The sequence below is a fragment of the Podarcis liolepis genome, assembly GCF_965112155.1.
Source record: "Podarcis liolepis genome assembly, chromosome: 6".
Lineage (NCBI taxonomy): Eukaryota > Metazoa > Chordata > Lepidosauria > Squamata > Lacertidae > Podarcis > Podarcis liolepis.
In genome coordinates this window covers 48,183,948-48,198,912 of record NC_139559.1, presented here as the reverse complement: position 1 = coordinate 48,198,912, position 14,965 = coordinate 48,183,948, and the positions used below count along the sequence as shown (strand labels likewise).

At 42.5% G+C, this 14,965-nt stretch overlaps 1 protein-coding gene across 2 annotated transcripts in view; it reads right to left on the bottom strand.

The window, feature by feature from the left end:
* Positions 1-14,965, bottom strand: part of CPNE5 (copine 5) — a 131,301-nt gene that overhangs the window by 34,985 nt on the left and 81,351 nt on the right. For both annotated transcript variants that reach the window (XM_083509438.1, XM_083509437.1), the window contains exons 11-12: positions 6,044-6,085; positions 5,440-5,515 (exon numbers count right to left, since the gene is read on the bottom strand). In XM_083509438.1, the coding sequence (XP_083365564.1) occupies positions 5,440-5,515; positions 6,044-6,085 (118 nt within the window). The remainder of the gene's footprint in view (positions 1-5,439; positions 5,516-6,043; positions 6,086-14,965) is intronic.

Sequence of the window (14,965 nt, the reverse complement as noted above, 5' to 3'; positions counted from 1 at the left end):
ACCACCCTCCAGAGGTGTCTCCAGAACAAAGAGATTGTCCTTGCCCTCCACGTCGACAAGCAGCTTCCCCCCTCTGGAAATAGAACAGGCGTTATTTTCAAAACAAATTGTGTACCCCTGCTTCGCAAGAGCAGGTATCGATAACAGGCAACACTTCATCCCTGGTACAATGAAACACTCCCATAAGAGTTTCTAACCATGCCTCAGGTAAGAGACGTCACACAGAACTCCTTAACCCTGTGAGTTCTGAAACCAATAACACTCGGTCCCTGCTCCTGCCAGCCTAGCAGTTCGAAAGCATGTCAAAGTGCAAGTAGATAAATGGGTACCACTCCAGTGGGAAGGTAAACGGCGTTTCCATGCACTGCTCTGGTTCGCCAGAAGTGGCTTAGTCATGCTGGCCACATGACCTGGAAGCTGTCTGCGGACAAACACTGGCTCCCTTGGCCTATAGAGTGAGATGAGCACTGCAACCCCAGAGTCGTTCACGACTGGACTTAACTGTCAGGGGTCCTTTACCTTTACCTTTTTACCTTTAAATGTTGATAATAGGATCCATGGAGGGTGTGGGGGGAAGTCGCGAGATTCAATCTCTATATATGTATATGCATTTGGATTGTTATAATTTTATATTTGTAAAATCAAATAAAAACTATTTTTTTAAAAAATAGATTACTCTAACAACTGTATTTTTTTCTGACAGGCCTTTCAAACCTGAGATTTTTTTGTGATATTTTATATAAAACTGTGGTTTACACAAAGTTTAGTAATAATATCACTGGTGATGATGTTGCTGCGAGATGTAGCCTACTGGCATTCTCCCAACACAAGGTCAGATCCTGTGAGCTCTTTGCTGATCCAATAGGGCAAGGGCAGGGAACCTCAGGGCCATACACTAAATGTAGCCCTCCAGGCTTTTCGATCTGGTCCTCAGGATCCTCTCAAGGTCACAAACTTTCATGAGCCACACACCTCACCAACCCTGCTTTGCATCCTCCTCAAGTTTGTTCACCTGGCTGGAAAGTGACCTTGAATTCTGCTAATGCCCCCTGTTTACCTGGATGGAGCATGGAGTGTGGGGGGGGGGGAGGGGGGTGTAGAAATGAGCCTGCTGTCCAAAGGAAAAATTTACATTTCCTGCTCCACCCACCACTGGTAAAAGGAGAAAACCAAATTTTCAGAGGCAAGCCTTTTTGCACACAGTTATAGGCAGGGATAATTGCTCAAAAAAGAAAGGAAAAGGAAGAGAGAGAACAAAACACGATCACTATAGTATAGGTTACTTCTCTAGAAGGCTGGTGCGATAAGTTATTTACTGTACTGACGATTGATGGTGTCAAAAATAAAACAGACTCATTTTTACTGTTTGCAAGTAAAAGGGCACATTCCTAATAGTGCTGTTTAGAGTATTATTATTTTTTTAATGGAAACATCTTTATATAAAGGATGTTATATAATAATAACAACCTGAGCAATCTATACCCAAACTTCTGTTTCCAAGCTCCATTAAATAATGCGCATTCCATAACAGAAATCTGTAACTGCAGAGGAATAAAAGAAAGCAAGAGGCTGCATACAAATGTTCAGTTAAAAATAATCTCAGCCAAAAAAAGAAGGGGGGAGGGGAGAAAGGCTTTAAAAAGATTATTTCACAAAGCATCCAGCAAAACTCAAAATCTTTGTGAAAGAGTTGGCAAGATGCTCCTCCTTTTCCTATTCTTTGCATGTGTGCCCTCTGATATAAGAGGAATGCAGGAAATAATTTCTTGAATCTTTTTTCTATTTATTTGGTATTAACTTGAAGTATTAACTATATACTTTAATCTATTGTGCTGAAGAAATTGAAGCTTATCTCCTAGTCTTCAGACACGACTCTCATTTGAGAGGTTGCAATGAGCAGCACTGTAACATATTACAACTCCCCCTTTTGCCATACCCTACAGAAGTACAAGTTGCTTGCAGATTTTTTGTTTATATGATGCAAACACAAAATCAACATTGCAGAAAAATGGGGAGAGGGGAAATATTTGCCTACCAATTCCAACCCCATTGGGTCATTTTATTTAGCGAAGTAGCAGTTGTAAGTCACTTAAAAGTCCCTTAAGGGGGTGATCTCACAGTCTCTATGAGTAGCAACAATTTTCTCTGCTGAAATTCAACCTGCTACAGCAATGTAGTACCTGCTCCCTTTGTAAAAATTTTTTAGAGCTGATGTAGAAAGAAAGAAAGAAAGAAAGAAAGAAAGAGAGAGAGAGAGAGAGAGAGAGAGAGAGAAAGGGTGAATTCAGGTGTGCAAAACTGACCTTTTCCTGTGTGTACAGTAGAGATCAACATACCTAAAAAAATTCCTTGCACAGCTATCTTTTCCCAAAATTCTACCTTCCATGGACATTAGTCAACAAATGATCACATTTAATTTGTTTAACTTGTATAATAGGCTACTAAAAACCAGTGATGTATTAATTCTTAGTAGCCTGAGACCCAGTCATTCAGTGCATACATCTTAATCAGATTTTCTGGGCCCAGTACTGTTAAGTATAATTGCTTAACTGTACATTGAAATGGAAAATGAGCCTGAATGTGTATTGCTAAAGGGGAATGGAAAATTCCACCAAAGCTAAGAAGAGCTCTCTGGGTACCTAAACAGGTTGATAATTAACTGTTGATGTATCTCTGCTGGCTCACTCACATGGTGTTTAACTTAAGATCACATGGGAGGGTTATTCAGTTGCAAATCCCTATTTTGGGTGTGAGAGTTGTCTTTTCTCTCAAGTCACAGAAGACAAAGGTGTGCAAATGAGTCTCTTCTGGAGAGAAAATAGCCTCCAGGCTAATGGACTCTGTGGGAGAGAAAGAGCTCTGTTTGTCAGCTCTGATTGTAAATAGTATTCAATATTTGTAAGAAGTTGAACCTGTGCTTGGACAGGTACATGATATTATGCAACTATTTGGATACATCATTTATTACTTTAAATCAGTCTGAAAAAAGTTGTGTTAGTAAAGGTTTGAAACTATATTTTGGGTCTGGACAATATTTATTCCAAGAGGAGTCAGTTTTTATTCATCTTATTGCTTCAAGCTGTGTAATATTAATATCTGCAAAATGTACACTGTGTGTGGATTGGGTCCTCTGTCCCACTTGCAAAAGAGAGCACAAGTATTTGCAACACTTTGTGACACATGCATGTGAAGCTTTTCCTGTAAATGTATTTCCACACTAGAAAAAGCTTAACTTGCCACACCGCTGCTAATGACACAAGAACCCTGCTCTCCCTCCAATGCCATTCCTAAACCATGCAAACAAGCGTTGTGAGTTGCAAACCAGTTATGTTACTGGTATAGGTCTTTCATCAAATGATCTTAGGGTGGCAGTACAATATTCAGAGCAAGACCAGGGAAGGTATTTCGGATGGCAATGTGTGTGTAAAGATATTTAAGGTTTACAGCAACCAGATGCCCATGCTTGGATAAATTCAATATAAAAATGGTTAAAAAGAAAGCTTTGTATTCTAAGAGCATGTGTTGCGGTTATATATTATTTATACCTCAGAATAGCTACAGCAATGTTATCAGCACAGGTCAACCAACCCTTTTTGTTTTCTTGAGCAAAAAGCATATGAGTCTCTGTCATGAATATACCCAATTTAATTTTATACCAGCAGCAACAACCCACCCCAAACTATCCCACCATCATGGGTAAGAAAGCAGCTAATCACCACTGTGCCAATCATATTTCCCTAAAAACACACATACCAGAAGGCTAGATAGTGGACTACATTGCAGTACTACTACTCTCTCACACGCTGCCCCCTGTAATCTTACTATAGCAACACTGGGCTACTTTGCAGGGATGATGTAACCCACACTTTCTCTGCCACAATACCCACCCCTTTTGCAATATAGATATGTGATTGATTTAATGCCTACAAAATAGTTTGCATGAAATTAATCCTCGGTTAGGAAGAGCAATAAGCTCTTGTCTTTGCTGCTTTCTTTTGCTTTGGGGTGGACATGCTGTTGCCCATTTGCAACTATACTCAAATTCTGGATTTCTCTATTATTTTCTTATTGCAAATTCTTATTATTATTCTCTTTACCAGAGAAGATGGGAAACAGCTTCAAAATAAGCACTTAGTCATTTTAAAATGAGCCAGGAAGTCCTTTCTCTATTGTCTGAAGAAGGAACTTCCCTGGCCCATTTTGAAGCCATTTTGGGTCTTCCCTTGCGCTTGTATGACTCCAAATTTCTACCTAGCAGTTATTACCTAATGAGTTACCTGGCCACTTTTTGGCTAAACACACTAAGGTGGGGATAGTCTCATATCTCACAAAGCAATTGTTTCGAATGGTGTCTGCTCATTTTCTTTCATAACTTTTGTTCCAAAAGGGTAGATACTTTTTACAAATGAAATTTAGAATCTGGATCCCTTTCTGGTTCTGGGCCCCATGAAGATGTATGGCCTGCAGACACCTCATCAGCTCTGACCTTCATCCTTCAAACTCCATCCCAAACAGAGTTTGTCTCCTGTCTCAATGGCTATCCAGATAGATGGACTCATTCAAAGCTATTGTTTTATTGATACAATAGTAGTAGGATGGGATGTGAGCATCTTAGTTGCCATGGTTCCAGTTACAGATAGGTAGCCGTGTTGGTCTGCCATAGTCAAAATAAAAAAATTCCTTCCAGTAGCACCTTAAAGACCAACTAAGTTAGTTCTTGGTATGAGCTTTCGTGAGCATGAACACTTCTTCAGATATCTTCAGATATCTGAAGAAGTGTGCATGCACACGAAAGCTCATACCAAGAACTAACTTAGTTGGTCTTTAAGGTGCTACTGGAAGGAATTTTTTTAGTTGCCATGGCTACAGGTACTACCTTAAGATATGTCAAATACAGCCCACTATCTGTTATATGATCTCTAGGGTCAAGGAATCATTCACAATAGCATCTAAATTGGCCTTCGCCAACCTGATGCCATCCAGATGTTTTGGCATACAACTCACATCAGCCCTGCCAGCATGGCACCGGTTGGGTGAATGCTGGTCTACACCCTTCATTAAGTGCCAAGTTCAGTAGAAAGGCTTAAGTACAATAATATGTTGAAATTCATGAACACAGTAACACACCACCAATCTCAAGTTAACACACACAACACTGGGGGCAGAAAATTGCTACTGAGCCTGTAGCGCTAATAAAGTTAAAGGACACAATCCTTTGGGGAGTTCAACTGAGAAGGCCCAAGTGAAGTGAATGGGAGCTGCTTTTGCACAGCTTCCATTAATCTCAATGAGACTTACGTAGGAGAACAGCAGAATGGGTTGTGCCCCAATAGGCTCTGAGTGCCTGGAAAAGGCCCCTTTTCTCAAAAAACTCTCTGGGGTCAGTGCCAAGAAGGCTTCTGCCCTGATGTTTTGGGGGCAGCTGAAGAAGTCACTCACCTCATAGACATTAAATTGGCTTTGTCCTCGTGCCAATTCACGGTAGCTGGTCGTAAACTCCCCAATGAAGTCGTGGCTGTTAAGTGGGAAAGAAATTGCTATGAACAACACTGTAGAACAAAGGTACTCCCATTCCATCACCTCCTCTACTTGATAGGCCTCTTTTTTAAAACTGAATAATAATAATGATGCCAGCAAATAAGTGACAAGATCCCCTTCTCATCCCTTCACACCCACCTTTCATTTTCCCAATGTGAATCTTACACATGTGGCCCTAGGATAAAAAATGTTGTTGTTGTTGTTTACATGATAGGGGGAAGAATGTACTCTGCCAGTACAATGCAGCCAACTGTATAAGCCAAATTCCTTTTTACTAAATGTGTTGATTAATGGGAGAGGGGTCCTATTTTGTATAAATTGTTTTGTTTTGTTTCCTAGCGATTCTCAAAGAACCTCTAAGCATTTCACAGACCTGCAGTACACGACACTGCTAAATTTCTTCTATCTAACTTTGGTTTCAGTCCAGCTCCTCCTAGCCAGAAAGAATAATAATAATAAAAAACCCCTCACCTTTTTAAACAAAGGAGTTATAAATGCCACTTACCTGCCATCTCGGTCCCAGTCATATACCTCCACCTTTATAGTTCTGGAAAAGATGATATTAATGGTCATTCCCAAAGCAAGCTGCCATCCCTATTGCTATCACTTCAGATTCTTTCTCTCTGTGGAAATCGTTGGCAAGAAAAATGTCAAGCTGTACATGAGAGATAAAAGTTATCCTTCGCAGAAAACCTGGGGGAAATGAGCCCCAGTGGGATTTTGGTGATATTAAAACGGCACTGCTTTCTTTCTGTGGCAGGGAGTTTCCTGTGTGGGTCCTGCAGTAGCACTTCTGAGCCATTTGGGAATGAGGTTTCTGTACATTCATATACTATAGTTCAGGCATGTCCAACAGGTAGATCATGATCTACCGGTAGATCACAGCACGTCTGCAGTAGATCACTGGCTCCCCCCAAAGAAGCTGAACAACTGTGGCTCCCCTAAAAAAAGTTCAACATTTTACCTCCTCCCTGAAAAAACTCAACAACTTTGACCCGAACCCCCCACAAAAAGGGGGTAGATCACTGCCAGTTTTTAACTCTGTGAATAGATCGCAGTCTCTCGGGAGTTGGCCACCCCTGCTATAGTTAAATGAGCATGTGTTTAAGCTGATGGGCTGTGTACACAGATACAGTATCTCCAAAGCACATCCAGAGCACATTCTTTCCTTCAAAGAATTCTGGGCACTGTAATTTGTCCCTCACAGAGTTACAACTCCTAGCAACCTTTAGAAAACAACAATGTCCAGAGGAGGGAAATGTGCCCAAAAGGTATAGTGTGTACACAGTCATGGCTTTCAATGTGTTAGGCAATTTGTTGCCAGGGAGTGAGGTGGGCAAGATGCCCTTTCTTCTAAGCCCTTTCAGAATGTGTCCTGACAGGGAAAGGAGCCAGAGACCCCCATTTTTTCCATCCCCAGTAGCCTGTCCACCCATGAAAGAGAGTGAAGAAGCTGCCTCAGCCCCTGAGGTGATGCCCCTATAGGCCCTCTTTCCCCCGCCTTCGTCACTGGCAGAGCTCAGCAACTGCATTGATGCCAATTTCTGGTGACATCTTGCTGAAATCTCACGGGTTCTCATGGAGAGTGACAGATCTCGTGAGATTTCGGTGAGAACTTGTGAGATCTCACCAGAAACTTGTGCCGATGCCAGTGGTGCTGTCAGTGCCAGTGGCCCGGCAGAGGAGGGTGGCACTTCCCATCTTGCCTCAAGTGGCGAAAAGGGGACAAACCACCTCTGGAGCCATACTTTGATAAGTGAAAAGTTGGGATATAAAATATTCTGATAAATAAGCAAATAAACTGGCTTTGCTTTGTCTTTGAATAATGAAGAAACGTGAGTGGATGCTGCCAGATGAGCTCTCTAGGCTTTATTCAGTTGCACCAGGAAAGAGTTTCATCTTTGGTTAACAGATGGACCCACTGTGGCCAACTTTGCAAACCCAGCGTCTAAAGACTATTTTGCTTACAACGACACCAGCTGTTCTCATTACTCTGAAGAAGGCAGTGGAGATGCTGGCCGTAATCACTTTCCTCCTACTGTCCCCCTTCCTATGCCAGGTCCCCAGCCACTGGGTTGTTGTCAAGAAATGCCCTTGGCTAGCCAGCTTCTTAAACTCCTGTTAGAAGAGTGACAGTGATTAATTCACCCGTGGCTCCATGCATGTTGACAGGTGACAGGTGAAGTCTCACGGGCATTAGGGAGAGCGCAGAAGTCAGATCACTCTTTCAACTCCAGTTGGAGTTCATTTGCAGAGAATGTGCCACGTCCCCCAGTGACTTTTGCAATTGCTGCCTAAATATTTTCACTCCCTCTTGAAGCTTGCCAGTCTGCAAGCCGAATGGCTGCACTAGCCAGCAAGTTATAGAAAAGGAATGAGTGGTAAAATATACAGCAAAGCCAGTCTTTCATCAACAAATAGATAAGCATTCCTAAAAGGCCATGAAAAGGGGTAGACAGCAAATAACTATAAACATACTCATGAAGATGAAAGAATGTCGGATTCCTGTTGTGTGGGGACTAATGGATAGCCAATGAATGTGAGTTCTATGAATCCTTATGTTGGCTAAGAGACTGCAAGGTTGGGAGGACACACCCGCCATCTTTCACCCAGTGGTTTGAAGACCTCACTCCCTTTTCTGTGTTTGATCATACAGTGGTACCTCCAGTTATGAACTTAATTCGTTCCGGAGGAAACCGAAACCGTTCATAACCTGAGGCGCGCTTTTGCTAATGGGGCTTCCTGCTGCTGCCGTGCCACGGGTGTGCAAATTCCCGCTCGCATTCTGGGGCAAAGTTTGTTGGGAAATGCCCTGGAGCTGCCCCTGCAGCCCTGAACTCCAAGCGTCATCCGGTATGCACAGCTCTGGAAAAGGCATTTCTCTTCTTCTCCAGTGTGCTTCACCTGAAACTCTTCTTAACCTGAGGTACCACTTTAGCTAATGGGGCCTCCCGCTGCCACTGCGCCACTGGAGCACGATTTCTGTTCTCATCCTGATGCAAAGTTCTTAACCCGAAGTACTATTTCTGGGTTAGCGAAGTCTGTAACCTGAAGCGTCTGTAACCTGAAGTGTCTGTAACCTGAGGTACCACTGTATTTATTTACATGCTTTGTGCAGACAAAGGAATCATGGTGCTCACTCTCTCCAGCTCCGAGAGGAAACAGGAACAAGTAAAAGCAAAAATACAGTACAATAGTAAATACAGCGGAAGAGATAAGTCTGTCTTCTGTTCCCACACTCTTCCCAGACAGGCATGTGATTTACACCAATCTCATCTGCAGCATCGGAGGAATGAAATACTAACAAAGTTTGCTACCAGGAGCATCTACTTCTGGGTTAGCGGAGCTCGTAACCCGAAGCGTTCGTAAGGAGGGCAATACGTAACCCGGGGATCCATTGCACGGCTTATAACCACCAGTTTTGTTTAGATACCTACCTGGACTGTCTGCATGTTTAAATCAGAATTGATAAAATATTCTTTTTGTGTTAATGTCAGCTGGCAATATTTCTTTTAAATTATCACTAGTTTGATTTTCTCTTCTTTCTTTCTGCTATATTCACAAAATCTTTTGTGAAAACTATTTTTCTAAAAAGTTGAAAGAATCTTCACAAAAATATTCACAAACTTAAGAATGGCAGCAAATGAGAGACGCTGTTATCTCTTGGCGAGCTGGGAGCAGAGCGCAGAAAGCAATCAAGGCAGCCAGTGGTCTGCTACATTCCTATCTCAAATCACTCCAAAGCTCTGCTGAAGGACACTATAGAAATCTTTTCAATAATAAAAATATCAGAGGTAGGGAACCTTTGTACAGCAGGCTACATTCCATCCATGTAGAGCTTTCTACAAACACCTATATATGTCCATAGAATCATAGAATCGTAGAGCTAGGAGGGACCTCAAGGGTCATCTAGTTCAACCCCCTGTAGGATCTTAGCTAAAGCCATCCAACCTCTGCTTTAAACCCTCCAAGGAAGAAGAGTTCACAACCTCCTGTTCCACAGTCAAACAGCTCCTACCGTCTTATCCCCAACCCAGTCAAGCAAAAAGCATTATAACCGTTCAAACCCCAAACTGGAGATTTCTCGCCTAACCAACGATGGGTTGCACTGATAACCTCTTCTTGGGTTGAGAAGTGCTGCTCTGTTCTAAAAGGTAAAGGTAAAGGACCCCTGGACGGTTAAGTCCAGTCAAAGGCGACTATGGGGTTGCGATGCTCATCTCGCTTTCAGGCTGAGGGAGCCAGCGTTTGTCCACAGACGGCTTTCCGGGTCATGTGACCAGCATGACTAAACTGATTCTGGAGCAACGGAACACCGTGACAGAAACCAGAGCTCATGAAAATGCCATTTACCTATAAAGCGGTACCTATTTATCTACTTGTACTGGCGTGCTTTCGAACTGCTAGGTGGGCAGGAGCTGGGACAGAGCTCACTCTGTCGCATTCCGTCACTCTGATGTGTATCGCTACTTGGACAGTTAATCTGTGTTTATAATATCCAGAACGGAAAATGGCAGTTTAAGCCCTAAAAAACAGGCAGATACTCAATTTAAAGCTTGCCAATTGGTAACATCAGGACACACATTCTCTTTCTTGGGTCTCTATGTGCATTTGCTATTCCCTTCTACAAATGAATTCCTTTCAGTCTCTCAGATTTTAGAATTTCACAGATTCCTTAGAACAGACGTACGTTTAATGTGGTAAACCCATGAGCTTATATTGTCTTATCAGTTTAATACCCTCTAAATATTTCACATTTCAAAAGAGCGACACTCGGGTGTATTTATTAACACCCCTATTCTCACACCAAAGATCACTGCTAGACATCCCTCCCTACACAATTATACCTTGTTGAAGGCTCTTCTCCACCTGACAGGAGCTGTGTTCTGCAAAAGCCTGGTTTTTATTTTTTTTGCACTGATTTAGATGCATGCTCTTCGGATTATATGGTGGAAAAAACATGATGGTCTTATAGAGCTTTGTTCCATTCTGGTTGGTGGAAATTGCAGCGTCTCAAGCAAACCGTATTTTCTGCCATCTTTAACTTGTTCATCTGCTTCTGAACAAGTCCAAACAAATTATTAAAATGACTCCCACCCTCTTATCCTTGCAATTCCTGCATTGGATCTTTAATTAGTTTGTTTCGACTGCTGCGTGGGCCTTCCCCACCCCCACCCCTCATTTTTAGGTAGTATATTTTTAGCTTTAGTTGCCATGGAAACATATGACACTGGGACCAAGCTAGTCACCGATCGAGACAACAAATGCAATCTTCTCCTCATTCTGTTTCCTGATTGAAAGTGTGCTTTCAAATATTAACCTTTTCCTCATCTAGTGGTTGGAAATGACAGCAGGTGTTGGCTGCAAATCCTGGCTACTTACAGGGTAGGTGTTTGTATAGAAAGTCACTACCTAGAGCTGTATTTAGAGCTCTCTCATATCTGCTGTCCCCTTGATTCCTGTTTCTATGATCATCATCCATGTGGGGGACTGGAACTGCCCAGCTGATAGGAACAGGCTTACGGTACATCCATACTTGCAGAAGTACAATCGAATGTAGCGGAAGAAACCCTAAAGAAAAGTGAGGGAAGGCAGTTCGATGAAGACTGAGCTGCTCCTGTTGTGGGGCAGGGGTGGAAAGTTGGAGGTGGAATGTCATATCCTGGAAAATGCCATGGCTAACTGACTCAGATCCTGAGCAGGAGCATACTGAAACCTTCTGTTACAGGTCCCTTCTTGTTGTCTTCTAGTCTTCATTAGCAATAGCTTCTGCAGCTCTCTACCCATCCTCCTCTACATCAGACTCAAGCAGACAAAATGTGCTCCAACTCCATATATTTTATTCTCTGTGGGAAGCAGATTGGTGAAATGGGTGCAGTCAGCATATCTCAAAGACCTTCATTGGCTCCCAGTACGTTTCCGAGCACAATTCAAAGTGTTGGTGCTGACCTTTAAAGCCCTAAATGGCCTCGGCCCAGTATACCTGAAGGAGCGTCTCCACCGCCATCATTCAGCCTGAACACTGAGGTCCAGGGCTGAGAGCCTTCCGGCAGTTCCCTCACTGCGAGAAGTGAAGTTACAGGGAACCAGGCAGAGGGCCTTCTCGGTAGAAGTGCCTGCCCTGTGGAATGCCCTCCCATCAGATGTCAAGCAAATAAACAGTTAGACGACATCTGAAGGCAGCCCTGTTTAGGGAAGCTTTTAATGTTTGAAGTTTTATTCTGTTTTTAAGGTTCTGTTGAAAGCCGCTCAGAGTGGCTGAGGAACCCAGCCAGATGGACAGGGTAGAAATAATATATTATTATTATTATTATTATTATTATTATTATTATTATTATTATTATTATGATGATGATGAAATGTACTTTGAATATGTTTTAGAGGTCTAGTATTTACATAACTTCATTGCCACCCTTGCAGAACTCAGATACCCAAACCATCTGAAGGCAGCCATGTTTAGGGAAGTTTTTAATGTTAGATGTTTCTTCTTCTTCTTCTTCTTCTTCTTCTTCTCCTCCTCCTCCTCCTCCTCCTCCTCCTCCTCCTCCTCCTCCTCCTCCTCATTAATAATAATATTCTGTTGGGAGCTGCCCAGAGTGGCTGGGGAAACCCAGCCAGATGGGCAGGGTTTAAATAATAAATTTATTATTATTATTATTATTAGCTCAGTATTTCTGCTGGTTATTATTATTTTTAAAATTATCAAAAATAAATGGGAGAACAGAGATCTAGCACTCACTTTTGATTATCATGAGTTAACATATTTTTTAAAAAAGTTCTTATAAAAATTCAGCAGCATTTTAGTGCTAATCTCTCCTTATATACACATTACAGTATGCTGTTTGTCCTAATGCACATGCATTTTTGTGAGTAATTTTCCTTAATAAAATGTATTTTTGCATGTTGTTTATATGAAAATATGTATTTCACTGCACACTTCGCCCTAATATTCTATCTCTATCTCTTTATGACCTTTTTCATTTGCTACTGTTTGCTTTAAACTGACTGTAATTCTGACTTTTGTAAATTGCTATAAGCAGCCAGTGTGGCGAAGGGTGAGTTAAGATATCAACAGAAACAAAAAAACAAAAACGGAATGCAAAATGTTTGGTTGGAAGGCTGCAACACAAAATTCAGAGAAGCTCTAATTTGGAAGAGTAGCTGGCTTTTGGTTTGTGTATTGCTCTGGGAAATGAGAATTAGGCAGGTTCACATTAAAATGTGAACTGCATCTCTTTCCATCCCCAGTTCCCTGTCACAGATAGGTTTAGCCTTTTCATTTTACCCAGGTAAAATGCAGTGGCAGCCAGAATCATATTTCACATAAATTAAGCCACCTCTAGAGGAGAAAAGTGATAGCAAAATTAGAATAATTTAGAAAACGAAACAAATACTGTTAAGTGGGGGAGTGTGAAGGGTGGGGGAGAAACACTGAGAACCAACCCTGAAGAAACATATCCAGCCCTTTTCCTGTCGGCTCTGAGGGTCAAATAACTCACAGGGTGTGTATTTTTTTTATTTAAAAGCAAGAATTCAACCATCTGTGTTGCTGTGAGAAGAGCACTCTTGGCTGGAGGAGAGAGACCTGTTCCTTTTCAAAGCAAAGAAAATGGAAGGTAGGTGATAATGCAGCGAGTTTTCAGTTTTGCAAGAAGCAAAAGGCCAGAATCATTTTGACCCTGCCTTCGATAATCTCCAAACTGAGGCCCTAGTACGGCAAGGTCAAGAACTGAATACATCTCAACCTGTCTGGTTGCTATTCTGATTGATGCGCCAGGTCTAAATGTGGTTCCCAAGAGGAGGATTGTAACATGTTCTAGGGCATTGGCAGATCTAATTGTTTATTAGTCTCTTCTAGTATAGAGCCTTCACCAGAATAGCATTTTTGAACAAAGTTCTGACCCCCACCAATGCAGCCCCTGACATAAATTAGCAAGCCGTGATGAATTCTGACTGCCTCCAAGAGACACAGACATAAACATCTAGAGGGATTTGTATTAGAGGGATGGTGACAATAATTAAAGCTGATGGCAGGCCTTCATGGCAATATATAGGGCTCCCATGTGTACTCTAAGCAGAGTAAGATGGATCTTGGGCACTGCCAAGAGTTGCCTTCATAAAATATTCTGCAAACTTTATAGTAGCATCATTGCAGACCCAGCATTTGGGTGGAAAACCTTCACCCTGAAAAACTTAATGGCAAGGTTTCTATACATGCAAAAGTCTTTTTCCTTGGATCTGCCTATGACTGGATCTCCAGTGATTCTACTATAGTAGCATCATTGACACAAGACATTTTCTCTTCCATTCAATATAGTTCTCTTCAGGAAGGAAGACAAGGGAGAGAAATGAGAAATCCGCTCCACTTTCCAGTGGGGAGGAGCTGCAGTGGACCATTTGGCCACCCACTCCTCTCTGGGGGCGGGGGACAAAGTCCCACGTCTCCCAGAGGTTCCTGGCCACGTCATTCATCTGCCAGCCAATCTGCTGGCTGGGGGGGGGGGGCGTGGCCAGGCCCCATTTAAACTGAGGCTTGAGCCATTTGGCCATTTGGTTTTCGCCTACATCATAGCAATCGTCACAACTTTGTAAGGTTTGGCAGTTAGGCATTGGTTGATCTTATGATGGGGGAGGGTAGGTGTGGCCATCACCTGCCCCTCCAAGCTTAAGGGTATTCCATTAAAGGAATCCGGGGGTGTGGATCTTGTCCGAAGCCTGGGGCTGGGCTAGGGCCATGCCACGACCCCATCGGGAACCCAGGGGGAGCTTGAGTTGGTTTGCATCGACGGGGTTCCCCCTACCGGTGCTTGACCCTTACTGGACTCCCTGTGTGATGGGCAGGAGTCAGACATAGTCAGGTCAATTCCAATGCCTAAGCCAATACTGCTCACATTCTGTAACCAATAAAGTTGTGGCCTAAATTTGCCCAATAACATTAACCTAATATCCATGTCCTTGTGTCTTATTCATCAATGAAGGGGTGCTCTCGGGTCTTGACACGCAACTACTGCCCAATTTGTATGCTGGATGTATGTATGTATGTATGTATGTATGTATTATCACCTCAGGTTTCTTCTGGAGAAGCTAAAAAAATAATAAAAATGGGTAGAGTTGAAAGGCTCCAGAAAGGATGCTCAACAACCGAGAAGCAGTTATGAGTCTGTCAGTTCAATAGTACCATCAGACTGACCCACTGTTTCCCCAAGCTTATTCACTTTGTTCCATTGGTGTACTGAACCTGGCTTCTCTATGGGCAAATCCAACACTCTAGCCAAGTCAATGCCAACCTGGGCTCCTCCAGATGTTTTAGGCTACTCTGGGGCCGATGGGAGTTGTAGGGTGAAATATATGAAAGACTCCAGGTTGGCAAAGGCTGCTCTCATCCACAACTGAACATCTGATTTCTGGGCCAATGGAATTATATGCA